At 43.2% G+C, this 27,884-nt stretch overlaps 4 protein-coding genes across 4 annotated transcripts in view; 2 read left to right on the top strand and 2 right to left on the bottom strand.

Annotated features, from left to right (window-relative positions):
- Nucleotides 1-57: 57 nt before the first annotated feature.
- On the bottom strand, nucleotides 58-27,547 carry si:ch211-140l13.3. The gene is made up of 14 exons (XM_034580775.1): nucleotides 27,269-27,547; nucleotides 26,701-26,794; nucleotides 18,804-18,874; nucleotides 18,310-18,394; nucleotides 8,694-8,766; nucleotides 8,486-8,591; nucleotides 6,838-8,167; nucleotides 6,280-6,364; nucleotides 5,524-5,620; nucleotides 3,378-3,560; nucleotides 1,189-1,311; nucleotides 1,023-1,107; nucleotides 622-742; nucleotides 58-262 (listed from the first exon to the last, which is right to left on the bottom strand). The coding sequence occupies exons 1-14, from the start codon at nucleotides 27,545-27,547 to the stop codon at nucleotides 85-87; spliced, it is 2,910 nt and encodes a 969-aa protein (XP_034436666.1). The 3' UTR covers nucleotides 58-84.
- On the top strand, nucleotides 10,653-14,052 carry LOC117758069 (hydroxycarboxylic acid receptor 2-like). The gene is made up of 3 exons (XM_034579416.1): nucleotides 10,653-11,647; nucleotides 13,069-13,090; nucleotides 13,284-14,052. The coding sequence occupies exons 1-3, from the start codon at nucleotides 11,129-11,131 to the stop codon at nucleotides 13,739-13,741; spliced, it is 999 nt and encodes a 332-aa protein (XP_034435307.1). The 5' UTR covers nucleotides 10,653-11,128; the 3' UTR covers nucleotides 13,742-14,052.
- The window catches only part of msra (methionine sulfoxide reductase A), a 38,806-nt gene continuing 25,188 nt past the window's right edge, over nucleotides 14,267-27,884 (bottom strand). Inside the window, exon 7 of the transcript XR_004613225.1 lies at nucleotides 14,267-14,279. The gene's annotated coding sequence lies outside the window, so the exon portion shown is untranslated. The remainder of the gene's footprint in view (nucleotides 14,280-27,884) is intronic.
- Nucleotides 22,227-24,891, top strand: LOC117758066 (hydroxycarboxylic acid receptor 2-like). Its single transcript, XM_034579411.1, has 4 exons — nucleotides 22,227-22,580; nucleotides 23,627-24,002; nucleotides 24,337-24,571; nucleotides 24,603-24,891. The coding sequence occupies exons 1-4, from the start codon at nucleotides 22,426-22,428 to the stop codon at nucleotides 24,701-24,703; spliced, it is 867 nt and encodes a 288-aa protein (XP_034435302.1). The 5' UTR covers nucleotides 22,227-22,425; the 3' UTR covers nucleotides 24,704-24,891.

Here is a 27,884-nt window from a genome sequence, read left to right as displayed (position 1 = left end):
GATCAGGAGAAATACAAGTGTGACACAAACAGAACTTGACAAACATTTAAAAATAACATTTCCTGCCCATGTGAACACAAACACTTATTCGGATTGAGTGACTCTGATCTTTTCTCGCACTCGGCCTGATGTGTACTTGGTTTGCTGGCGTCCGTCAGGGTAGGTGGTCCGAACCGTCCCGTCAGGATACTCTCTCCTCTTAAACTGAGGAGTGTGGACTTCTCTCTCACCGCTGGGGAAATCGATCATCTTCTCACCGGACCTGGAAGATGATAATCATAGTAGTCATAAAACTTTATATAGCACATTTAAAAACACGGCCCACGACAGTCAGGAGACGTCTTTTTGAATAATCTTTGCAGACAAACGACGCTGATGAACTCCAGCTCTTTGCTTTGAACCAGCTGTGATTTCACTCCCACATCTGTCACAAAGCTCAAAGCCTCTAGAGATCCTCTGTCTGACCTGCTGACCCCATCAGTGGACGATGTGAAGCTCTGTCCCTGTGTGACCTCTAACGGTTTTATTTATTCATGAGGACGCCTGTTGGCCGCCTCAATGGAAGCTCCTCCTCCGGCTGCACGGACTCTCTGACCCTGCAGACACGGGAATCAGTCTTACGGTGAAACGAGAACGATGGTGCCGTCGCTGAAGATCGTCCTCTCGCTGCCGTCGGGCTCCAAAGACTTGATGGTCTGGTCTGGAAATAGGATCTCTCTTCTCCCTCCAGGGTGTCGCTTCTCTGTTCACACAAGGACACACAGAACCAAAGTGTGAAAAGAAATATTCAAAGATTTTATTTTGGAGAATAAACAATCGGCATCGGCCTCCAAAGTCCTTATTGGTCAGACTGTGCAGAAACTTTCCAGATTCAGGTGATAGTTTTCTGTAGGTTCGTCACTGCAAGCGAAAACGTCCATTGTTTTAAAGCTTTAAATATAAGGAGTATAAAAGATGTATAATATAAAACTCAAACTACAACAGTCCCCTGATAGATGTAGCTTCACCATCCGGCCTCTTACCGATCTGCTTGTTGGGGAAGTGAAGGATCTCCAGGCCACTTGGGTGGGTGGTGTGTGTAATCTGTGCACTGGCATAATAATACACCTGTAACACACACGTTCGATCGGGTGAAGCGTGAACACAAAGCATCCAAACAGACCTAACGGAGTCAAACTGAGATCTCACCACTTTCCCGTCTTCTAAAACGTGTTTCATGTCTCCGTTGAAGAACGAGACGGTTTTTGTTTTCTGGGTGGAGACGATCCTCCTCGTCAGCAGGAGGCTTCTGTTCCACAGACGAAGCTCCGTCTGAGCAGAGACACAAACCGTCCACATGGGGATTTAAAGATCCGTGAACACGCACTTTCTTTTATTTCTTGCAGGTCGAATGGTGGATAATCTATCATCACTGGTTTGTACTGCAGTGCTACGATGTGTGTTTTCCTCTGGGGATTAATAAAATATACATATTTATCTATCTATTGATCCATCTGTTTATAATCATCTATGAAACATGAAACATTATTTTTATTATCTCTGATAGATGTTAGATTTCTATTTCAGGCTTTATTAACATGCACAGTAAAAAAAAAAAGCTCCTTATTTAAATAATCTTAAATTCATGGAATTTGATATCATTTAACCTTCAAGACCATTCCTGATAAATATATCATATTTAGTAAAAGTAATTTTATGTATTTCACTCCTAATTCAGGAAAACATGTAAATTATACAGTAAATCTATGAGAAATAACTCCTGAACTGTTTGAGCTGTGAAGGTGAAATCAGACTCGGGCAGCGTCTCGACTTTCACTGCATGAACATGTAATGAGGTCAGTCGGTTCTTCGACACCGTCTTTTGTTCGTGCTCATGAATTATTGCCGGGAAGCTTAAAGGCCACTTAGCAGACTTTTACACACTTGACTCATTTGATGCCTGAAAGATTTAAACGGAAAAGTGGCACAACTGTAGAATAGAAACGAGCTTTAAGAAAAAAAAACACTTAAAACAGTGAACTGCTGCTCAGTGAGAGTTATTGTTTCTTTACGGGCAAATTATCAGCAAATACAGCAAAACACTTATATTCTCACTTCAATTAAAAGCTCGTCTCTCTCAGGAGTAAAAGAGAAAAGCGAGGGCCAGTAGAGGGCAGCACAGCTTCTTTCATTCATTCATTTTTTTATTAAAAAGTTTGAAACGGACGTATTTATTAATGACTTGCTTCATAAAGACATTTGTACATGTTCCAACTTTATGTCAAACTACTTTAAATGTTTATTCTTTCACATCCAGGAGATGTAATGATTCCACATCACTGGCAGCTCTACTATAAATATTCAATGTATATTTAATATTGTTATTCTAAGTGTTTCAGGTCCTTTAATATGACGACTGACTCTATAATTGACTCTTTGATGTGTCGAGACCTCAGTCCTATACTGAAACACCTCGAGTGCAGTGGAGCCTGTTGCCTTATATGGTCTTTGTTTCAGGGTTTAGATCGTGCTCATGATGGAACCTCAGCAACACGCACCTCCTCATCAACAGGTGGAATCCGTCCAGCTGAAATGAGCCATCACTGGACGTTACTCGTACAGGAAAAGGAGGAGAAAATGAAGATGTTGTCGCACGACGCCCGAAGTGCGAGTGTGTTTCACGTGCAGGCGTTGTCTCTGCAGCCTGTCCAGGACATTCCTCTGCTCACAGAGATAAAGAACAACTGTGTGGAGCAGCTCGTCCGTCCTCTCGGAGTGAGACACAGGCCTCGTCTACACTACAGCTGACGTGTCCATCCACACAACCTTCATCTTAATAAATACCTTCACATAAAAACAAGCAGAACTGAATTCAGACCGAGGAGTGTGAACCAGAGAGAAGCCGGTGTAGAGCAGCCACTGGTGGTGTTGCTGTTTTGCATCGATTTGTTTTAGCCGCGGCTTTTCTGGTTAAGGAAGCAGAGCATCGTGGGTGATGTAAATATATTGATCTGTTTCGGCCAAAATATCACAGTGCTTCTCTTTGTTGATTGTGTCTGAGGAACGAAAGGCTCAGGAACAAGTGATTGAAACGAATCTGAAAGAACAGGCCACATGCTTTGATGATGAGGGTGTAACTCATGCAAATGTTAACTGTGCAGGCGCGGTGGTTCAAACCAAGATGTAACCGAGCAGGTTTTGTGGCATTAAGAGTTTTGTTCGGTGCATCGACTTCAGTTCTACACACAACAAGCTGGAGACACTGGAGTCTGTTCATATGTTCGATGGAGTGAAACGAACCACGATCCAGGATCAAATGACACAGATGTTAATAACTATAAAGGATTGAAATGGAAGATAAGATAACAGGCTGATAAGATTCAGTGTCGATATCGAACCTGTGTTTGTTCCTCCTGGTACGCGCAGTGCGTTGGTGCAGTGCATCGCCCGGCCAGCAGACAGCGCTGTAGAGCGAGTGTCAGTCTCTTCCTCAGCTCGGAGTTTTCCCTGATCAGCTCCTGGAGGTGGCGTCGAACTACAGACCAATCACCCCCCCTCTGCTCACACTGAGTGGCCTGCACACACACACACACACACACACACACACACACACACACACACACACACACACACACACACGACACTGTGAACTCTGTGTGTGATTCATGTGTGACAGTAAGTGTGTTTGTAAATGATTTTACAGAATTGCACCATAAAGTTGTTTTCCAAGCTTCACAACTGATGACCCATAAGCTTCCAGATCATGTGACTCAAAATGAAACTGGCAGATTTAGGCGTGTTTTCCCGAAACTGTCCAACGGATTAACTGAACGACTTAATTCAACAATTACCTCCCTTGGTCTGTAGCTTTGTAAAACTGTTAACACCTGGACGGACAACAAAGCTAATAACAAAACCATTTCTCATTTTGCTGGGAACCACTTAGAAACTTTAAGAGTTGTCATCACTTGGGCAATAGAACAATATCAGTAATCATCAGAATATAACTAAGGTTCAATATATACAATAAATACACTATTTACATAAGTATTTTGTTGTTTTTTCAAGTGTTTGTCATTTTCTGCTCCCAAAGAAGAAGAAATCAAAATCACAACCTTCACTCGAGAGCAAAAATCCCTCTTTAAACACAGAAATATTAATATATAAAACATTTCAGTCAATATCGTTATAATTATCGATATCGTCTGATATGAAAATGTTTGTCTTGATATAATTTGTGGTCATTTCACCCCATCATGGCCCCCTAGTCTAAATAAACACTGTCAAACATTATGCTAGTTTCTTATTATTTAAATGACATTTTATATCCTCAGATTGTGTACTTGTATGTTGTGTACTTATATGTTGTGTACTTGTATGTTGTGTACTTATATGTTGTGCTACTTATACATTAAGTCATACGTCTACTCATGTGTTTACAGCAGGAATAAGGGAGAAACAGCATTTCAGTCCCGTCTATGTCCAGTAGTGAGAGGAAAGTTGATATATTTTCAGTTTCACAGTCGCTTCAGACTCTTCAATCCTCTTATTATCTGAATGTATTGTTGCAGCGCTGCCATTAAAAAGCTCGTTATTGACTAAATGCCAGTGACAGTTAAACAGTGGGCGGTTTTCATGGCTTAAGGGAAAACAGGAGGAAATGCAGGAGAGTAAATAATCCTCTGGACTCTGGCTCTGACTCAGGAAAGTGTGACACAGCAGCTCCTCGGTTCACCTGGCGAAGTCTGCGAGGAGCAATGAAACGTGTTGTGAAACAGAAACCGTGAGGTCATGAGAAATCATTTGTTTGTTGAGCAACGCTGCAGAAAAAGCTGCGGCCAAATCCAACCAAAACCCCCTGAAACTCCCGATGAGTTCGACCTCGGAGTCGGGCGGGCGGCGTCTGGATCACACGTCGGAGGATTTATGGTGAAAGACACAATGACGAGGCTTCGCTGTGACCACGACAACAGAGGCCGAAGCTGAGTAACGGTTTGTTTACGCTGCTTTTATGTATGAAAAGGGATCCTAATGATGTCACCGTCCCTGCCACTTTGGCAACTAGTTAGTTAGTTAGTTAGTTGGTTAGTTGGTTGGTCCTCTTCCTCCCTTGAGGGGCATCAACGATCAGCCTGTATCTCGGCCGGTCCCGGGCTACGTGTCGGGCGTCTCCACGTGTCAGAGCCAAGTCTTTCAGTCGAGCTTGCTGCCTTGTTGTTTTTGGGCCGACCCTGTTTGCTTTTTCCAGGTGCCGTCCATCGTTATGCTGCATTCCACAGCTCGCTGACCTCCTATTTGGAAAAGGTGCAACGGAACGCCACTCAAGAATTCCACCTGGTGAACTCGGGGAAGATTGATTTGTGTGCCCATCTTTGTTCCTTTTAAATCAATGCTGAAGACTTTCCTGTTTGCCACGGCCTTTTATTAAATCATTATTTCAACTCTTTTATTTCTTATCCTATTTATTTCCTATTATTTATTTCTTTTTAAAAAATAGTGTCCGATTCGAGCCTGTGTGTGAAGACCCTCCCACCAGACACTGACCTGGACGTCCCTCAGCCGGTTGCTGGGCCTGTGTTGATCCTTCGTGACGTCTCTTCTGCTGAAGAGGCCGTTTCCTCCTGTGCAGCCGCGCTCCTCTCTGCAGACAGACATAGTGAATACTGCAGAACTATTAGGAATAACAAAGACTGAACAAACCAACAAACCAGCGGACGGGAGTGAGAACATAATCCGTCCTGAAAGCGAAAAAGCCGCAGGGTCCTTCATGCATGTCGTCTTCTCATCTCTCCTTTGTTCGTTGAGCAGGATTGCGCAACAACTTCTCAAACGGATTAATGTGAAACTTGGGTTTATGAGTCAGACTTGTTGGTGCAGATCCAGGATTTTTCACTTTCTTTAACATTGTGAGATTGTGAGAGGACGTTTTTTCAACATGTTCGTTTATTACTCAGACGATAATTAAATGATCGTGGTGAGAAAACTCGTTTAGTGAACTACCCTGAGTGTGTGAAATCTGGTGCAGATCCAAATAGAAATCCGGACCTTGTGAATTTAAATGTGGTTTAAATAAGGGGGCAGTTGGGTTCCTGGTGCAGGTGTGAGCTCTACTGACCTAGTGACTGAGGTCCTAGCGACCTTCTAAAAAATATAATCTCGTTCAACTGTTTTGCGAGAAACAAAGATAATAACCCAGAGAGATTAAAACCTACCTACCTACTTCCTGCAGAAGGCACAGCTGCTCAGATTCAGCAGATAACTGATCATTTCATACAAGATTAACAAAAAGATTGTTCTTACCTTTGAAAGTCCCACAATGTTTGTGCCGCTTTTGTTTTATCTGCACCATCGAGTTCCATCTCTGGTTTCAGCGTTTTCTGAACCGCTGTAAATAAAAAAAATTAAAAATACACAACAGAGATTTCAAAGAAAATCAACACGAAGGGAAACACCAGCTCAGCCTCCCTGTTGAACAGAGGACGTGATGCTGCAGCCTTATCTTGAGTCTATGGACTCGCTGCTGGCGTCACCATAGAGATACGACTAATTCAGATAACAGTAAAGAGTCTCTTTGTGTTTAACCCCCCCGGAGTTTTCTTTCTCTTGTTTCTATTAATTTTATCAGACTCTTTTATTTATTAGTATTTTTATTATCTATTGATGTTTGTCGTTATTATTATTATTATTATTGATATTTCATTTCCCCAACTGGGCAATGCAGAGTCAATAAAGACTTCTTATCCATAATCATAATGGGACACTTATAATAAAAAAGTCTATACGGAAAAGAAACACTCTAGAAACTTATTACAATTAAATTGAAATGAAACTGTTAAATAAACTATATGTTAAAATTACCACGAGTAATATTTTGCTGCTGAAGAACTGGACCAGATCCAGGGCTCAGGTCCTGCTTCTGTTTCCGTGGTAACATCCCTGCGTCCTCATCCTCACTGGGAGCGTCGCTGGTGAAACCGTCCTCTGAGCAGCTTAACTGGGAATCCTGAGGGCCGCGGCGGGGCCGGGGGGGGGCGGGCTTGGGAAACTGGTGACACTGGTTATCTTCACCCTCGCTGCTGCTGCTGCCACTGCTGCTTCTCGCCGAGGAATGTGTGGGAAATGTGCTGCGTGTGTGAGGTGCTGAGGCTGGACTCGCGTTGCTCGCTGCACAGAGACGCTCTGTTGCAGCTTGTCTTTGACCTTCGACCCGGTGCGAGGTTGCGTTTCTTCCTGGTCTCCACTCGCCGCACTGGCAGAGATGAAAGTGTGTTTTTGTTTCATCGCAGCCCGTGGATCGAGTTTCCAAGTCCGAGCTTGGGACTCTCTCGATGTGGTCGTTCACTGTCTCAAAACTAACAATAACTTCCTGATGTCTCCAGGCCCGAGGGGAAACGCTGCTCGCTCTCATAGGGGGGGAAATGTGGAAAAGCTGCATTAAATTTGATTCATCGTTGGGATGTTTGGGCGTCCAGACGCGTGGGTCGCTCTGCTGGAGGAACGTTTCCCACCGATCCTCTGAGGTGACACCGCCGGATCTCACAGGCATGTCTCCTTGAGGTGCTGCCAGTTCGATCTGACCTTTAACCTCCTCTTCACCCAAGAACTTTGCTGCAGCTTCACCCATGTTTTCCGTTTCCTGATGCTTCAGCCTTTTCTCTGAGCTCACAGACGCCGTCAGCCCGGAGAGTGATTGGATTCCTCTGGACTCTTTCTCCTCTAAATGGGTTGTCCCTGTGGATTTGAATGTTTTCTTTTGTGACTGAAATGGTTGTGAAATCCCATTCCCTTCCTTTGTCATGTGATTTTCCCTGATCTCTTTCACTTGGACTGGGATGTGAACCTGGGAAACCTCCTCAGTTTGAGCCTGAGTCTTTCTCTGTGGTGTCTGAGGATTAAATAAACCAAAGTGAAAGTCCTGTAAAGACCCAAACTCCTGGCTGCACTCAGGAAGGCTCACAAGCTGTGTTCTCCCATCTTTAAAGACCTTTGATGAGGCGGCGGTGAACCTCTGGCCGTCAGATGTCAGCTTCCTGCTGCGCTGCTGCTGCTGCTGCTGGCGGAGAGACGCCGTCCTCTGGAGCTCCTGATGGTCATTGACCTTCAAATTATTTCTGTTCATCCTGGAAATGTCTTCCCGTTTCCTCAAGAAGTGACGTCTGTCTTTCGAACTCACTGAGGCACCATTGTTCTGGGAAAACAACAATAATCCATATGTTCATATTAAACCTTTCACAGAGTGGCAGTTAAACCTGAATGGTGAGAACCAGGGAACAGATGAAATAAAGGATTTTTAGTTTGTTTAAACAATGCAAATCTGTTTTTAAATATAAATGCAATAAAATTATTGTTTCTCTGAGGTTTAGTTTGATGTTTCTTCTTCTATTTCCCTTAGTTTTGCTTTTTGCTTAATATACATGTAGAGGTCGTCTAGCAGGTGCCTGATTGGCCTCTGTACCACAGTAAATTAATGTTTAAACTAAACTAAAACATAATATATATATTATACCTTCAGCTGTTTGAACTCATGAGCTTCGTGCTCTCCAACAAACTCTCCGAGATCCTCGAAGCTTTCCCTCGAGGCAGATTGAATCCAACTTGGCGCCAAAACAGAACTGAAGAGGTAAAAAAATAAAAGACCGTATTGTAGAATATACTCGTCAGATAAACATCGGCCATGCACCTTCGTGAACGGTTCGAGAGTCGGGCAGCAGCACCTGTCCTCGGGGGGGACGCTCCTCCCTGCAGAACCACCGACTGGGTCCTGGTCTCCATCAGTCCGGTCGCTCCCTGGGACACAAGTTAACCCTGAATAACAAAGTTCATCCCAATAAACCGTGAATCGTTAACGAGAGGTTCATTATAACTCTAAGGACTGAGTAGTAGATAACGAGGAGTTTTTAGAGAACAGGAGATAATGTGGTAATGAATCAGTTTATATAACAGTCCCCACATTTAAATTCACCAGATCCTGCTTTACAAAACAGCACAGAGAACAAAAGAAAAAATTTAAAAGGTTTCCCTATTAAAAAATATGAGGATTTAAATGACGTTAGCCAGAAACTACTTTTCTGTCATATTATTACTTGGAAATCCACAAATTTGTGAATCGTTAGTATCAGAAAAAACATTATTACACGGTGATATAATCCCGAGAGAATCTGCAGGTGAAGAGAAGCTTCACGGAGCTCGAAGCCAAAACATGTGGCTGAGCGGGTGTCAAACCTCTCGAGCTCCTGTGAGGTTTGTCTGGATGAAAGTGGGACTGTGATTTATAGTCGGAGCTACAACTTTTACAGTGAGTGTCAGTGGAGTCGCAGCTTTGCTCGGTATTCTGGGTACAGTGGTTTGACTGTTCGTCTGACTGACAGGCTGCAAATCTCCCTGAAGAGGAAAAACAAACCGGGATCACATCTTCCTTCAGGTTTATTCTTTTGGATTAAACTGTTTCGAATCGCTGCTGTTGAGCTTTTGCTTAAATCGTGTGTTTCTGATCCTTTTCATAAGCTCACCTGCTTTACTATGAAATATGTTTTAATGAAGCTCGTTACCCAGTTTTCCTTTTGTGCAGTTTGACAGCACATTCTTCAAAAACTCAAATTATATATTTTATATTGTTGATATTCTTTAAAAACAACAGCATTTGATCATCGTAGGAAACATTTTAGATAATGTAAGAAAACCAAATATATAACAATGGTCCGGTTGGTTTAAGACATTTTAGTGATTGTTACATATTATAGATTAAAATCCACCGCAGGTAACTGAGTAACCAGCGCTGTGAACAATTAAACCATCGTCTGAGCAGAGGATTGCGACGAGGGGTCAAGGATCAGTTGTGAAGAGGTGGTGGTGGTGGTGGGGGGTGGGGGGGGGTGGGGACAAACACAGAATACTGGTCCAATATAAGGTCCAGTTTAAGACAAGATGAATTAAATCACTCAGGACAAAGCTTTTAAATAAAACATGTATAATCCTGTCTCCGAACAAAACCATTCAACGGCCGCAAGAGAGAGAAAATGTTCAGGAAACAAATCGAACATTTATTACAAAAGTTCCCTGTGTGGATTTTTAAATCAAACGCCCTCCAGAGGTCACGTCCTCTCAACGTCTCAGGAACCTCTTCCTGGAAACCGGCTGTATGTTGGACGAGCTGTCTGGACTTGTCTCTGAAGTGGAGAAGGAGTTTGAAGCATGCAGGGTTGAGCGTGAGGCCTTGGCTTAACCCCCCTCGCCTCCTTCCTTACAGAAGTCCTCCTCCCTCAGGACTCCGGCATTCCACGCAACTCATTTCTACTTTCCCTTACATAGTCGCTGCGTCCGTCTGCACGTGCCCGCACATAAATCTGTCACCAATTCCCAGGGATCCACATCTGCGAGTTTATATCTGAACGTCCCTTCGCAGCAGTTTTAGCATCTGCGGAGACGTTCAGTTATAAAACCCAGGAGCTTCAGAGAGGATCAGAAGCTTCTGGGATTTACTGAGGCCTCAGAATAGAAAAATAGTTCATTCTCACAGTTCGTGAGAGGAAATAAAAGTGTTTTCACCTTGGATAAAAGTCGTATCCGTCGTCTTCTATCAGTTTGACTGTTTCACTCACTCGAGGCTTTTCACAACTTCTGATTTCATCATTTCAAGAAGACATTCTGCAACTCCCTCGTCATTTGTTAACCAAAGTGAACTGGTTTGAGCTTCCTCTTTGAAAATTAGCATTTCAAACGTTACAGGCTCGTCTCTGCCCTTTTCAGCCCCATTGGTCCCAGAGTGGGAAAGCAGCTGGTGACTCACCTCCTCGGGCAGTGAGGAGGAGCCACAGGGACGAGGCTGAGCAGCATTTGCTCTGCGGCACTGAGGCAGAATCAGTTCCAGACTCGGTGCCGACTCTCGCACAACAAGACATAAAACCCCGGACGACTCGGAGATCCCAAACACACAAGAGAAGACTGGAAGGAGGATTGTTGAGACACTGTCTCAGGACTGAAATAAGGGAGAGACAGGAGGTTGAAGAAACTTGTTTGGCAGGATTTTTTTTTGTTTGCGTGTGTGTTGTTGGAAAGTGATATTTCCTCATCACTCTAGAGAAGAATACTTTTCACCCTGCATGTAGGACGGAGGTTTCTTCTTGCTCGACAGGTGCATACAACCGTTCAAATGGCAAACACCACCAACCCACAGGACACTGAGAGTTGTAAAGCCACAAAGGAGAGTCTGTATATATTCTATGCGGCTGTCATGATTGTGATTTTCATCCTGGCCCTGCCTCTGAATGCGTCCGTCCTCCACCTCTTCATTTTCAAGCTGAAGTTCTGGAAATCCAACAGCAACAACATCTTCCTCTTCAACCTGGTGCTGGCTGACATCCTCCTGCTCTTCTGTTTGCCCATAAAGGCGCACAACTTCATCCAGGGGTACCGGAGGAGCAACAACGACGTGGTGTGCAAAGCCATGCTCTTCATGTTGTTTTTAAACCGAGGGGCCAGCATCGCCTTCCTCACCGTGACCTCCATAGATCGATATTTCAACGTTGTGCACCCCGGCCGGAAAAATCTGCTGCGCGCCCTGAAGAAATCTCCTCAGATCTCGATCCTTATCTGGCTGCTGCTGCTGCCCCTCACCATCCCCACCATGCTCAAGAACTTCGAGTGCTGCAACAGCCTTGATGATAAAATTGTGAGTAACGTCATGAAATCCTTCATTCAGTAGATGAACATTTCCACCTTCTCTTCTTTATTTATTACTTGAATCCATGGGGTAAAGACGTCTATCTACTAATTCCAGAAATCTCACTGTGTCTGTATATGTCTTGTTTATCTCAAGAATCGTTTATCTTATTGGCTTCACACTCGGCCTGAGGCCCAATGAAGTGCAGTTTTGAATCTGGTGTGATTTGGACACATGACACGTTCAATATGAATAAAGTTTAAATAAACAGGCGACTCTGTAGCAGCGGCGTTATTTAAACGTATAATGTTCTCATCGTGGATTTGTTGCGACAGAAAAAGAAAAAGAAGAGAAAACTAAAAGTCCTGCGGCAGCTGAAAAAGAAACAAACATTTCAGTAGAATGGGAAACTTGTCAATTTTGAATTTAGCGTCCAATTTTTCACAAATTTCGTTTTATTACAATATTTTTCTTATACGAAGAAAAGTGTAAAAGATAAAATCTAAATACTGCTGCAGCTGCAACGAAAGGTATAAGATAATTAAGCTTCGGGTAAGAAAATTAAAGCAACACTACGTCACTTTTACTGAGCAACAGCGCCCCCTTGAGCCACATGTGGAGATTAATTCTGCTGGGCTCCGTGTCCGATAGATAATCGTGACTTTCTCGAGAACCGTTCATCTTATTGGCTGCAAACCTGTCATGTGTGTTGTTAAGTTCACGACAAAGAAGTCTCCAGAGTCGAGCTTCACGGAACATTAAATAAACAAAACTGTTTGTCTCCTAATAACTTCCACGCTGTCAGTCATGTTCGTGAGGCAACACAGTGCTGAGCGAGCGAGGTTCTACGTCGCTGACAAAAACCCAAACTGTTCTCTTGAGAAATTCAAAGTTCACATAAAACACACACAGGGTTAATGTGAGCAAACAGTTTCTCAGCCTGAAGAGACACGATAACAGTGTTGGAAATAATAATAATAATAATAATAATAAAGAGGCTGGATTTATACGATGAAGAATGTGGGTCCATGGAATTCTCCATGTAGTAGTGTGGGGGGGGGGGTTATCTTATCCACTTATAATGGAGCCTGTTTCCAGGGCTATTTTTGCACCGACACAGCAGAGCTTTAGTTTGAGTGAGTCAAATTACACAAATTACACAACACATGTCTGACTACATGTCCGTTTGGAAAAGAACTGGAAAACTACTAACTACTAATAACTAATTACTATTCACTGGGTGTTTAAGGCAGTTAAAACGAACCAGCTACAACTGAACATTGCTAATTTAATAATATCGCATTTGTCAAGGAACCTTTTAAGGAACTTTAATTACATGCAGCTGCTAAAACGTCCTTCGTTTAACTTGAGGAAAATTCTGACACAGGACTTTTACATGTAACAAAATGAAATACCACGTGTGGCTGCAGAGGGCGCTGTTGCTCAGTGACAGTTAGGTAGTGTTGCTTTAAATAAGGGGTCTGGTCTTATTCCAACACATTGATTTCAAACAGAGATTTTACTTTTGATTGTTACTCTCCTTAAACCTATTTGTTAAGCAACACTTACTCAACCAGTCATAAACAAGCCTCTGTTGTTGATGTACATGTCAATAAAGTTGTTCTTTTCTTTGTATTTAAGGAAGTGGTGGACATTTTGAGAGAGGTGGTCTTCTTCACTCAGATCCTCATCCCCTTCGTCGTCCTGGTCTACTGCACGGTGCGCATCGTCAACCGGCTCAGGAAGAAGACCGTCGGCGATACGACCAAGTTGAAGAGAGCCGTCTTCCTGGTGACCTCCGTCATGGTGGTCTTCTCCATCTGCTTCCTCCCCTGCACCATAGCCAGGATGCTGCTGCTCATCGTCCGGGTCAGAAACAAGGGCAATAAGCTGGAGGACGGCGCTGCCGTGGCGTTCGACGGCCTCATGGTCCTCTCCTACATGGATTGTCTACTGGATCCGCTGGTCTACTGCTTCTGTAGCACCAAGTTTAAAGGTCTTTATCTCTCCAATTATTTCCCCTTCCTGGTGAAAGGAGATCCGCTGCCGATAGAAAGCTCAACAGGAAACACGCCGAAGCCGCAACGCAATAACGTCATTTGAAGTCGATGGAACGCAGAGGATGGACAGCTGCTGCATGGTGTGTGGTTTCTTTCCAACATGAGACTGACAAAAAAATGACTTTATGAAAGGGCGACGAAAGTAAACGCCATTAAGACAAGACACGTGGTCGATATCTAAACGTCTGTTTTCTTATGATTCTTAAAAAGACATGTACAGAGGTACACAACTGTCCAAAATGCGTAGTGTTCATAAACTGTAAATAAAGATGGGCGACATGATAGCTCCCCTCCTGAAGCCAGAGCGTCTTGATCGCCCCCCGGTGGCTCGCTGCTGTATGGCTAATAAGCCCTGCCCCCCTAACTGTGGGTAACACCCCTTAGTGCGAAGGACTTGAGTCCTTCAGGGGGGGCATTGGGCCTCAGCTTCCTTTTTGTACAACGTGAGGAAGTGGAGACGCGTCGTCCATCTTTATTTATCTATGTTTTGTCCGTATCATATTAATGTTGGTGGATTTTTCTTGAGGGAAACATAAGGGTCTTTTATTAATACCTCCCAGCTAAAGTATGCACATCTGTTTCTTCCGTTTGGCTTGGACAATGAAATGAGCGGCCGAGTTACGACCATGAGAGATTCCTTCCGAGCGCAGGAATCTTATCTGTCAAAGCCGTCTGAGCTCCCACTGTGAAACAAGCCTCCGTGGTTTGGATTGAGACTCGCTGAATAAAACCAAACCACCACAAAGTGTTCCAAATCAAGCCCGAAAAAAAGAAGACGAGAGAAGAAGCGTTTTCTATTATATTCACAAGCATGAATTCCTGGATTTGTAAAATCAGATGCATATGTGGCCACTGTCTGTCCCCTAGTACAGAAGAGTTTACTAAAAAGGCCCCATACAGGAAGCTGCTCATTAATAGGGATTTAATGAATTGTACAACTGTTTATACTGTGTAAATATATAGAGACAGATGGGTGTATTATGTTTATACTGTAAATATGTTTCTTTTTTTAAGCAAGTTTAAATAAACCATCCCTCATTATGTTGGGAAGCTCTTCACAAACCTGTGGTGATTTAAAGACATAACTTTGATGGCTATAAATGATAAATCGCCCGAATGCATCGTACGTGATTAATAATGAATCATTTTAACTCATTTACACACAGACCTAAATCCAACAGACAAAATCCACTTCCACTGAATCATCCACTTCCACTGAATCATCCACTAACCAGAAAGCTGGTAGCTCAATCCCCGTCTCCCCCGTCCTGCTACTGACGGGTCCTTGGGCAACGTACCGATACACAAACTGCCCCAGACAGCTGACACAGCATGTGTATGAGTGGTGCATGATGCACAATGCGTGATGCACCGTGCGAACGAATGGGCGAATGGCTAAACTAGTGTAAAGCACCTCGAGGGGTCATCAAGTGCTAAATAGATACAGATTACGATGTTGATCATGAATCATCTCAACTCACGACTGAACAAAGACTGTATGAGTCGCCTGAGGGGTCATTCTCACCTTGATGATGTCATCAGTAGTGTGTGTTGTTGTCTGACGATTGTGTGTTTAATATCATGTGGATGTTACTATCAGTGTGTTGAAGGTGTGTGTGTGAGACGCCAGTAACGTCACGTACAACAACACAATGAGACGTTTGTGTTTTGTGTGATATTACGCAACACACTGAATTTATTTGGAAAATCAAATAATGAATTAATGACGAGAACAGGAAACCCCCCACCCCCCACCCCCCCCTCCTTCAGAGTTTGGGTAAGGAGCGTTGACAAGAGAAAACCCCATAAACCCAAAAGAAGGGAGCGACACCCACAGCTGAACTATGACGAGCATACGGCCACGTGGAAGAAAATTAAATTCAGACATTTCCAGAATATTTAGTTTATTAGTGAAACTTATAACCTAAAAGAATAAAATGCTCTATATTCTTCATTTTAACACAGGCGACACGTAAAATGACACGTAGCCTTAAATTACACCTTTACTCTTGTAATATTACAACTTAATTCTCTGAATATTACGCCTTTATTCTCGAAAACTGAGATTTCGTTTCCCTTTGAATGACCCTTCTACTCTGTCGAAGCTCTTTTAAAGTTTTAAAGTTTTACAGCTCTCTATTAACGACCTGATTAGAAACAAGACCGACGCCCACTTTTGTCCACAGAGCACATACAAAGACCGAACTGTCAACGACATGATGCTCAGCGAACATCTGCCTCACGAACAATGTGTCAGTGTCTGAAACGCTGGAAATATTAAGTGAAGACCAACACAGGTGTAAACTGAACTTAGATATGTCAACGTGTCTCTGTTTACTTTGTTTAATGTGTACAAAGTACTCGACACAATTGTACCAGCACCGTGCTTGAGTCTTGTTTTATTAAACATATGGATCAAACAGCCCAATGTCAAGTAGGACATGGGACATTTTTAAAGTCCTCTCTGCCCAGGAGGTTGTGTTTCCCTCTGTTCCTTTGCTGTTGGTTTGTTTGTCTGTTTTCAAGCACGATGACACAAAAACTATACTTCATGAATTACTACGAAACAAACTCATTGAACTTTAGTCTGGATCCAGGATTTCATTTTTCCACTTTCTTTGACATTGCAAGACAAGAGATCGTCACCAAAAAACAGAATCAGACACATTTAGTGGACTGATATATACGAGTGTGTGACATTTGGTGCAGCTTGATTGAATCTAAGGAGACTGTATATGTGCAGGTGTGTGTTCCACTGAGTGACATTATTACTGTCTGTCTGCAGGATTACTCAAAAACTACAGAACCGATTCCCATTAAATTTTATTGCAGGGTGGGGCATGACCTAAGGAAGAAACCATTAGATCTGCAGGGGTGCGTGTTCTCCGAGCGTCCTTAAAAGTGCATGAACGCAGAAGGAAAAACAGTTTCCACCACACGGAGAGTGCTGCAACTCATCTAAATTAATTGGAGTAATTTGGCCTGTAGGTGTTTTACGGGGTCAGGTACACGTGCAAGTCTTGACAAGTCGTCCCGACAGGAATGCAGCAGGGTTGCAGCTGCATGAGCCTGATCCTGAATATCCTGGATAAGCACAAGCAAACACTGTAAATGTTGTGATTGAATTCTGTGTAGAAGAAGGATTTATGAGAGCAAACATCTTCTAAACTCCAATAATTAGTTACATGTAAGAAATGTACACGAGGTATAACTATGACTTGGACCTTTTTATGTTATTATTTCGCTCTACTTAACAATAGTAGCACAAACGGGTGAAGTTGTCAATATGAGCTGATGACGTGTGTAGAAATGAATGTGTTTGTTTGCGTAAATACATTTTTACTGCTGCTGAAATATGTGAATCTATAAATACATTTCTGCCGACAGATCCTTCGTCTGTGTTCAGGTGAGAAAACTCTGTGGATGAACTCTGAGTGAATCATCAGACTGTGACTAGTGCCTGTGGAGGCTGGCGTCCATTAATCTCATGTGTCAACACGCTCCTGCACCGCGTCGCTGCCTCGGTCCTAAGACTGAGAAAAAGAGGGTGTGGTTGTCTTTTGTTGCCTTAAAGTGCACCTTGAATAATAAAGTGTTGATCCAAGCGATAAATGCTTGAAATTCCTGAACGAAACATGGGAGGTGGCTTCGTTAAACCACACATCACAAGATAAAAAAGCTCCTGCAATAAAAATAATCCAACAATGAGCTCATATCTCCGCCGAGGCCCAACAGCTGAGAACACATTACTTTACTCAGCTACACTTTGGTGACTGTGCAGCGGCTGAGAAAACCTTACCCCCCCCCAAGAAACCTAATTTAAATAAATAGATCCAGATCTGCACAAAGTCATCATTACCGCCCCCCCCCCCCACACACACACACTCACGCTCATCACCCACGCTCATCACCCACGCTCATCACCCACACAGGAAACACATGATACATGATAGACGGCCTCAATCAAACCTCTAGATTAACAAAGTGTGAGAAAGTTGGTGCCAACGGGCCTTGAGCGGGGAGGGGGGGGGGGGGGGGGGGGGGGGGGTATGGTAACCAGACTGTTGTTGTGTGTTTGTGTTACTTGAGCACTTTGAAGCTGCATGTCATGTATGAACTGTGCTAAATAAATAACGTTTATTAATATTATTTATTAACGCACGCACGCACACACACACACACACACACACACACACACGCCAGCCGTCATGCCGACTGGAGGAGAACCTTCTGACTAGTGGACAACCTGCACAAGTTTCATTCCTCAGAGTCATTCCAGTCTCCTGTAAATAACTGATCCTAGAATTTATTGAGCTTCTCATTAATTGTTTTTGCTGTGAAGTAACGAATGGAATCAGCCACTCTCGAGGGGCCTCTCTCTGCCCGGGGGCCCAAGACGATCTTTTCCTACCCTGTTGCAACGCCCCTGATGAACAGAGGATGAACGGGAGGAACCGACTCTTTGTAAATCCACTAAACTCTCGCTGGTGTTTTAAATACCTGTGTTTGATTATATCAGGAAAACAGGGTTGGACTTGTGACCATGGAATCTGGGTCAGATAAGCTCAGTTGCTGTGAACACGGCTGAGCGAGGCAGTGGCTGGTTCTTACTGAGACACGCTGGGGCAGGATGGACGTGGGGCCTCCTTCCATCTGATGGAGCAGAGGATGCTGGGAGAGCTGGGAGAGCTGGGAGCTGAGGGGGCCGAGAAAACACAGAGGATCGATGTGAGGGTTCAAGGAGAAAGAGGTTTACTGTCACAGTTCCTCATCTGCTGCGAGTTGTTCCTCATTCCAATTCTCAATCGAACCCTTAAGACAAAGACATGTAATTGAGGTTTGATATTTAACAGCTTAACCATAAACTTTATTATAATTAACTACAACAAACAACAAGAAAACACTAATACAACCAAATACATTGAACTTTAATACAATTTTTAAAATGACTTTAGCGTGAAAGGTTTTTATAAACACAAACATAAACACAGATATCAGCCGACTGATAAATTGGTCTGACTCTATAGTGACACCGAGAAAAAAGATAAAACATGTTAAAACCCTCCAACCTCCGGCGACCATCAGACCGCTGATAAGGAACCCACCTCCTCGGAATCTGTCTGTGTCAGCACAAGCGGCGAGCCAATCCGGAGCGAGCAGACAGGAAGCGTCCGACCTTCATGAGACACAGAGAGAAAGACAAGGGAGAGAAGATTAGATCGCTGAGGGAGATGTTGAATTTCTGAGAGCTGCCGTGTGTGAAGCGTGAAAGAGAACCTGTGGTAACCTTCACTTTTCATAAAAAACTCAAAGGGTGTTTAGTTTGTCCAACCCCCCCACCCCCCCCCACCCCCCCCCCCCCCCCCCCCCCCCACCCCCCCTCGAGTGTGTGAATCATTACTGGTGTTTTACAACAGGTACTCAGGAACAAGCAACATGTCCGTGTGGTTAAATGTCTGAAATCAGAGGAAGATTTCAAACTCAGTTTTCCTTTCACCAGAGATGAATTTGCCTTTACCAGCAGTTACTCAAGCAAACTGTGCCAACCGCAAATTCCTTTGAAATTCTAAAAAGATTATCGTAACGATTTGTTACAGATTATTTTAAGAAATGACAAGAAATCTTATTCAGTGAATTATTTCAATTTCCATGTTAATATGAATCAGTTCCCCAATGAGTCAATCTAGAAATCTGCATCAAGGGGATTTACCAAAACTTTTTTTCCAGATAAAATATTTTATTTCACGGTTTAATAACCACAGAAATCGACCTCTGTGGAAAATAACATGCAATATTTTTATGAAATATGAAATATAAGGTGAAACATGTTCGGGGGAAATTGGAAACCATGAAGCTCATAGGTTGTGAAGCTGAATTCAAATCAAAGATCCTGTAAGATGATGTCGTCTTTGACATAAAATGATGACAAAAAATATCTTTAAGTTTTACATAAAGAATCTTACAGCTTTTGACAAACGGCTGTGAGAACAAGCAACACCTGAAACTGAAGAGCAGGAGGGCACACAATCAATCAATCAATCAATCAATCAACCAATCAATCCACCCTCTGTCCGTATCCCTCGACAACTGTGAGGAAAAACCACTTTAAACAGGGAAAAAGAAAAACGTAGAAAAACTTGTGAGGATGTTTCTCTCAAGTGCAACAGATGCTCAACAGAGCACTTCAACAAAATTACAATATTTACAACTGTGATAAGAAAACAGTGTGTAACATAAATGCAGAAGTGTGAAGCTTCTCTGTCTATTCCCACGGAGACGATGCTTTCTGAAACTTGTGCACATCCCTCGACCACATCATGGAGCTTTCAGGTTGGAGAGGATATCTCTTTCAGTTTTTCCTCCTAACCGGAGGAACAAGATGTTTCATAACCACACTACTGTGGAAGAGAGGGGATGTTGCAATGACTGCGGTGGATTGAGACATGGTTGACAAACCACATGTGCTTTCAGACATGCGATCTAGAGCAGAAGTAGAGTTGGTCTTTTGTGTAACGTCACTTACATCAAGTCTTGGGACAGAGAAACACTGTGTGGAGTCGGATATAAAGACACAAAGTTACAGAGTAATTATTTAGGTTATTTAAAAGCTTTAAATCATGAGTATGCACGGATACTGATAATAAGGAGTAAAACACGGTTTAACTCAGTACAATTCACAACAGACCCATTGAAAATATTTGGTCATGTTGTAACTATTTGGTCGTGTTATGAGTATTTGGTCATGTTAGGGAGTATTTGGTTGTGTTGTAAGTATTTGGTCGTGCTGTGAGTATTTGGTCGTGTTATGTGTATTTGGTTGTGTTGTAAGTATTTGGTTGTGTTATGTGTATTTGGTCATGTTAGGGAGTATTTGGTCGTGCTGTGAGTATTTGGTCGTGTTATGTGTATTTGGTCGTGTTATGAGTATTTGGTCTTGTTATGAGTATTTGGTCGTGTTATGAGTATTTGGTCTTGTTATGTGTATTTGGTCGTGTTATGAGTATTTGGTCGTGTTATGAGTATTTGGTCGTGTTATGAGTATTTGGTCTTGTTATGTGTATTTGGTCGTGTTATGAGTATTTGGTCTTGTTATGTGTATTTGGTCGTGTTATGAGTATTTGGTCGTGTTATGAGTATTTGGTCTTGTTATGTGTATTTGGTCGTGTTATGAGTATTTGGTCTTGTTATGTGTATTTGGTCTTGTTATGAGTATTTGGTCGTGTTATGTGTATTTGGTCGTGTTATGAGTATTTGGTCGTGTTATGTGTATTTGGTCGTGTTATGAGTATTTGGTCTTGTTATGAGTATTTGGTCGTGTTATGAGTATTTGGTCTTATGTGTATTTGGTCGTGTTATGAGTATTTGGTCTTGTTATGTGTATTTGGTCGTGTTATGAGTATTTGGTCTTGTTATGTGTATTTGGTCATGTTATGTGTATTTGGTCGTGTTATGAGTATTTGGTCTTGTTATGAGTATTTGGTCGTGTTATGAGTATTTGGTCTTGTTATGTGTATTTGGTCGTGTTATGAGTATTTGGTCTTGTTATGTGTATTTGGTCGTGTTATGTGTATTTGGTCGTGTTATGAGTATTTGGTCTTGTTATGAGTATTTGGTCGTGTTATGAGTATTTGGTCTTGTTATGTGTATTTGGTCATGTTATGAGTATTTGGTCGTGTTATGAGTATTTGGTCTTGTTATGTGTATTTGGTCTTGTTATGAGTATTTGGTCGTGTTATGAGTATTTGGTCGTGTTATGAGTATTTGGTCTTGTTATGTGTATTTGGTCTTGTTATGTGTATTTGGTCGTGTTATGAGTATTTGGTCGTGTTATGTGTATTTGGTCTTGTTATGAGTATTTGGTCGTGTTATGTGTATTTGGTCGTGTTATGTGTATTTGGTCGTGTTATGTGTATTTGGTCGTGTTATGAGTATTTGGTCGTGTTATGAGTATTTGGTCTTGTTATGTGTATTTGGTCGTGTTGTGAATATTGAGTAGAAAAACACAATTTAAACTAAACTCTTGAATCAATAATCACAAATAAAAACTTGCAAAGACACCACATGCAGTTTATTCCTTCCAAACTCTTTTTAGATGTTTTTGATCTATATAACAAAATGAGTATCATGTGGTTTCCCCGTTGGCCTTAGACCTAAAGAGTTTGATATTAAAGGGGATGTTTTCCAGAAGATATGCACAACGCTCGACGTGTGCAGGCATGATTGTTTTTCTATTAACCGCCACCTGAGGAATTTCACAAGCATCGCCTCCATTATCCAGGGAAGTCACCCTCAACTGCTGAGATGTTTTCTCCCCTTAAATCGGAATAGTTGATGTCACCGAACCTGTTGCTGGATGCATTTTAGCTGGAAAGATGATGCAACGTCACTCGTACTTCTGTATCCAGTCAGATCCTCTCTCTCTAAACCACACCTCTAGCTCACTATATATTCTTCCTCTCTGCAGAATCAGCCTCTCACACACAGACCCAACAGACGCACTGACACAAGGTGTTTACAGTGCACCTCCTCTGTGACTCCTGGCTCGGGGCTGTCCAGGCTTGACAGAGCTCCAGAATCACGGATCAGAGAAGGGAGGGGAACCGGAGCCTGAGCAGAGGAGACGCCTGAAGCATGAAGGATAAAACTCTGTGACTCTTCTTCTTCTTCTTCACATTGCTGCGGGGCCTCATCAAACAGGACGACTGATCGACTTCCTCCACCGTTATTATGACCATCAGCCAAAACATGTTTACAAATAATGAAACTGACGACTGCAATGTACCCAATAAGTCCACGTATGACGCTCTCTCCTGGCTGATGGTTGGAGAGTTCATGCTGGGTCTGCCGCTCAACCTATCGGTCCTCTACATCTTCATCTTCAGGTACGAGGAAACACGACCTCACCATCACGTCAACGCAAACACAGAAGAATATGAACGTGAGCTTTTAGAGCCGGAGGCGTAAAAACTGAAGTTTGCACAGATTTCCTGACGTTGTATTTGATTGATTCAAATGTGACTATCAGGAGAAAGTTAATGAGGAATCATCAGGCAAAATAGTTTTGTCCTAGTTCTTCTTGTGCTTTCTATAAACCTAGAGTGATTTATTACTATGCAAAACTATGCAGTAATAAACTCATGCTCTCAGCAGAAGACGAAGGCGACAGTGTTAACATCCTGTCTGAATACTTGTTTGTTATTACGTAAGTTGACAAAGTTTGTTTATCGACAGTTTGTCATATTTCTGCACTGAAAGATTTGATATGAATAACGTGAAACTCAAGAACAAAGTTATCTTTAAAACTAAAGCGAGTAATTTATGTTGCAAAGGATTCATGCACCGGAAACTATTAAAACTATTCAGAATGCAAATGAAAACCTGTTTTACTTCTCTAAAAACAACTTGTGCAGCAGAGAGACGTGCACCTCTGTTGAGCTCAGCTTATCTTCGATCAGATGAAACAAGTGGAGCCGCTCCGTGGTCGGAGATCGACTGATAAACACGTCGAGAGGTTTCTGAACAGAGAGCCACTGTTTTCTTTGGCACCAGTGGATTTCCACCACTGATGCACAGTATGAAGAGCAGAAAGAAAAGCAGTGGTGATCCTAAACTGAGTAGAGCTCATGCCTTCACCAAGGCCCAACAACTGTCCCATTAAATTAAATCAAGCTGCAGCAAATAGCAGAAGCTCAATTTTCATTAATTTTCATCAAGATCCATAAATATCCTATAAAACTTCCTCAATCCGCGCCCTGATCCAGATTTGCATCAAAAGTTCTTCCTTGACAACACCCTTCCACCTTTTTCTTTGTGCTTCGTTACGATGCAAATATTGAAACACGGTGTACCTGTGTTGTTGTATACATTTTACAGTTGTTCTGCTCTTCTATGTTTAATCTTTTAATTGTGTGAATAACTTCCTCTTCAGATTCAAGTTCTGGAAGAACAAAAGCATCCTGCTCTTCAACATCGTGGTCGCTGACTTCCTGCTGGTGGTCTGTCTCCCTGCCAGGGCCTACAACTACCAGAACGGCCTGCGGCGCAGCGAGGACAACGTGGTGTGCAAGATCATGCTCTTCATGCTCTTTCTCAACCGAGGAGCCAGCATCACCTTCCTCATCACGCTGACCATCGACCGCTACTTCAACGTGGTCCACCTGGGGAGGAGGAACTTTGTCAAAGGGCTGAAGAAATCTCCCCAGTTCTCCATCATCATCTGGGTCCTGCTGCTGCCGCTCACCATCCCCACCATGCTCCAGAAAAACGGGTGCTGCAACAGCCTCGGACGAAATGAGGACACACAGGTATTTGTTTCACTTCGCACGAGCTGTAAAAGTTCACCTGGCACGTGGAGGCCTTTTAGTTCTATTCCGCTGTGAGCATCAGCAACAATATGATCAGGGAACTAACTCGTGACAGTAATTAAGAACTGCAGCTACTGACAGGCTCAGACTTCCTATAAGCTTATTTATTTAAGAACACTGAGCTTTAATATCTAATCTAATTTCCTCACTTCAGTTCCATCACAGCAGCTGATGCAGTAACAATCTGAGGCCTGTGCACATTTTATTTCCCATAATAATAATAATAATACTTGATGTACATGTCAATAAAGTTGTACTTTTCTCTTTATTTGAGGACGTGGTGGACATTTTGAGAGAGGTGGTCTTCTTCTCTGAGATCCTCATCCCCTTCGTCATCCTCGTCTTCTGCACGGTGCGCATCGTCCACCGGCTCAGGAAGAAGACCGTGGGGGAGAAGGCCAAACTGAGGAGAGCCATGTGGTTGGTCATGTCTGTGGTGGTGGTCTTCTCCGTCTGCTTCCTGCCCTGCGCTGTCGCCCGAGCGGTGCTGCTGATCGTTCGGCGGAAGGGTGCCGGGGACGGACACTCAGCATTGCTGAGCGAAAGGCAGGAGGCCGAGGACGCCGTGGTGCAGGTGTACGACGGCCTCATGGTTCTGTCTTACACCGACTGCCTGCTGGACCCGCTGGTCTACTGCTTAAGTAACTCGGGGTTTAAAAACGCTTACATGTCCACCTTCTGCCCCACGTTTCTGCAGAAGAGGCTGAAGAAATACGACATCAGCTCAACGACAGCAACGAACACAGCTACAATCTCTGCAGCGAGAAAAATTTCATTGCCGTTCGTAGGCAAGTGACTTGTTCTTCTGCCGAACTGTGAATCTATATCTAAAGGCAGCATCTGCGGACATTTAGCATCACGCCTCAGCCGTACAGATTATAACCACTGCTTCTGTTCTCAGCTACTGTGGCACATCAGACTCTTTCTTTCTGTCAATGATGACCATTAAAGGTCATCAAAGGTCGTCTCACCAGCAAGAACAGCGCCAAAGCAATATATGATTGAAGGGTTTGAATGGAAATGGAAAAGAGGATGAAGGGATGAGGGTGAGTTGAGGGAAAGAGCAATAAGGGATGAAGGGAAGAGGATGAAGGGATGAGGGAGGGATGGAGGGATGTTTGTGATCTGTGGGCAGGGGCGTTTCAGGGGACTTTGGGGGCTCCAAGCAAAAGGCCCCCCCCCCCCCCCCCCCACCATCCCAGGTGCATCATACACATATTTAGATTTTCTTTCCGTTAAGCACCGGAGTCAGAGCTGCAGATTTGGGTGTTGCTTCAAAGTCAAAGTTACAAAGTGTCGCTTAAAATGTATTTTTATATCTGTATTTTTATATCTGTATTTACTTATAATATATTAAAGTATTTGGATTCTTGTGAGTCTGCGTTCAGGAGCCGAGAGAATGTGACGTTTCCTTTGTGATTATATTTTATCTGAATACTTTGACTCCTGCAGCATTTACAAAGTGCTCAGAAGATAAAACTTGTGTGTTTGCAGAAAACTCATCCATCATCTCAAACCACTTCCCCCGTCTCTTCTCACTGTCGTGTTATTTCTACTCTGCGCGACACATTGTGAACGTCTCCACGTTTGTCTGACACGACTCAACTCTGTGTATTTAAATGTCAGTATCCGTCAGAGACATCAGTTTGTTCCTTGCATTCGTTTCTGCCTCTTTTATAATCAGAGTAAATCGTCTGCATCCCGGAGGTGAAAGAGAAAACAGTGTCCTGCAGGAGCCTGGAAGGATTTTTAAACTCTCCTCACTCACAGAGTTTACAGGTCGTTGGTGAAGTTGATTATCACAACTGGATCATTTGTATATCACAGTAAGGCTGACTGGAGATGTGTGTGTATGGCGACAGTAAACACACATAATACAGGTGATGCAGCTGCACAAATACAAATCAGCAGGAGACCACTGATCTAAACACACTTCACTTTACCCCCAAAACAACCATGACGTTGACCTGTTGCTGATCACAGGAAGCTGCCACAGACACTGAGCCCAGGTTCTGTTGCCGTGCGCTCGCAGGTCAAACACAGGCGGCGCATTCCCACATGTCGTTATCGACTCTATTCGACTCTTTGAACATTTTTAAGGCGTGAACCTTTTGCTCTGGGCGGGTTTAATGGGTTTTGCAACAGCCGAGCTGCTGGAGTCTGTGGAGTTGAGGCGAGCGGCCGCAGAGCAGGAGCAGTTTTTTTTAGATTCAAGTGTTTCTACTTCATTGCTGCTTACAGGGACCTCGGTACTTTTGGAATGACAAACAAATCTTTTCTTGAATCTTGAATATCACAGCAACAACAACAACAACAACAACAACAACAACAACAGAGACAGGAAGCGTGCAAACAAATATGAAAAGAATTGAGTAGTAAGTTAGAAAAGTTAGATTTTCTTTAGTTTCACATGTCGATCTGAAGCATCACTTTAGGCTCTGGAATTGGTCTGAGGTTTCCATCGTGTATGGCTCCTCTTTTTCATCCTGAGATATTTGTATTTTCTGTGATTGTTTTTAGTTATTGTATATATATATATATTACATTTTTGCGTCCGTCACGTGTTAGAAACGTCACCAACACTGTGAATCTCCTGCTGTGTTCTCACATGGGCCCATTTGCTCTGTCGGACACTGACCTGTTGCTAGAAGAGTGAGCAGTCGGCCCTGCTCCTGTAGAACCTGGTGGATCTGCTCAATGTGCTGCAGCAGCTCACAGGGACGAGCTCCAGTCTGCAAACAACCAAACACGTTTCAATCTCTGTGACAGGCAGGGGGGGTGGGGCGTGATGCTGAAGTTTTACTGCCATCTAATGGAGAGAGGAAGAACTGAGGTTAAAGTTGACATCAGATCACATTGATATTGTATAATGTAAATATTTGCTTCTCAATAAAGTTCCCTGCTCTTAAAGCAACACAAGCTCAGTGTTTTTGTTAACAGCACATCCACACCGGCGTCGGCCCTTTTCACCAAAACCTTTCAAATCTCATTGTGTTTCCAAGTTGACGTCTTCCTCGGCGTCTCCTTCGTTCAGGAAAGTGTCCGGACTTCAGGGTGAGGAGTGGGAATGAAACAGGAAATGTTTTCTGGATTAAAATCCACTTTACTGAGGCCAATGTTGTGAAGCCAGCGCTCAAAGGTACATTATCAATACTTGTTTTTCACAGTATGAAAGATCTACGTCATCATTTTCCTTTAAAACCTACTTGTTCCATGGTTTTTTTGACATTCTGAGAGGCGTCCATGTTGGCAGCAGTCGGTTGGGATGGTCCAGGGGGCACAGCGGCATCAGGGCTCAGCGGGGGGGACGTGTGAGTCTTGTCCACCACTGGCCCACCCTGAGAGGACGGCAGGTCCGGTGTGTGGCCCTGGAGCTCCACGCCACCGACTCCGGAGGACGGTGCTGAGGCTGAGGCTGGAGGGGGACGTGGCGGACCTGGATCTGTGCGTGGACCCGTTCTGTCCGTGGGTATTTCAGCAGACATCTCTGGACGAGGACCAGTCCTGGTTGTCCTGAGCTGTATCTGAAGAAAAGTGGATTGTAAACAAACACACAAAAAACACGTTACAATGACAATTAACTAAAGTTCTCTGAGAAGAAAGACCCTGTTCTGTAAATACTTTTTCTGACAAAAACATATTCCTATTAATTCGCACATTCCACAAAAACAACAAAAACTTGGCTGTCGAATTGGTCAGAAAAGAATTATATTTTACCAAATGACCCTCCGACCACTAGGTGTCACCAACGAGGAGGCATAACAGTTAAACAAATGTAATGTACAGTAATTTAATCAAACAAAAACGGCTTTAGCGTTGATT

Source organism: Hippoglossus hippoglossus, chromosome 24, assembly GCF_009819705.1.
Source record: "Hippoglossus hippoglossus isolate fHipHip1 chromosome 24, fHipHip1.pri, whole genome shotgun sequence".
Taxonomy (NCBI): Eukaryota; Metazoa; Chordata; class Actinopteri; order Pleuronectiformes; family Pleuronectidae; genus Hippoglossus; species Hippoglossus hippoglossus.
Note: the sequence above shows the minus strand (reverse complement) of the source record. Positions and strands in the feature narration are given on the sequence as shown.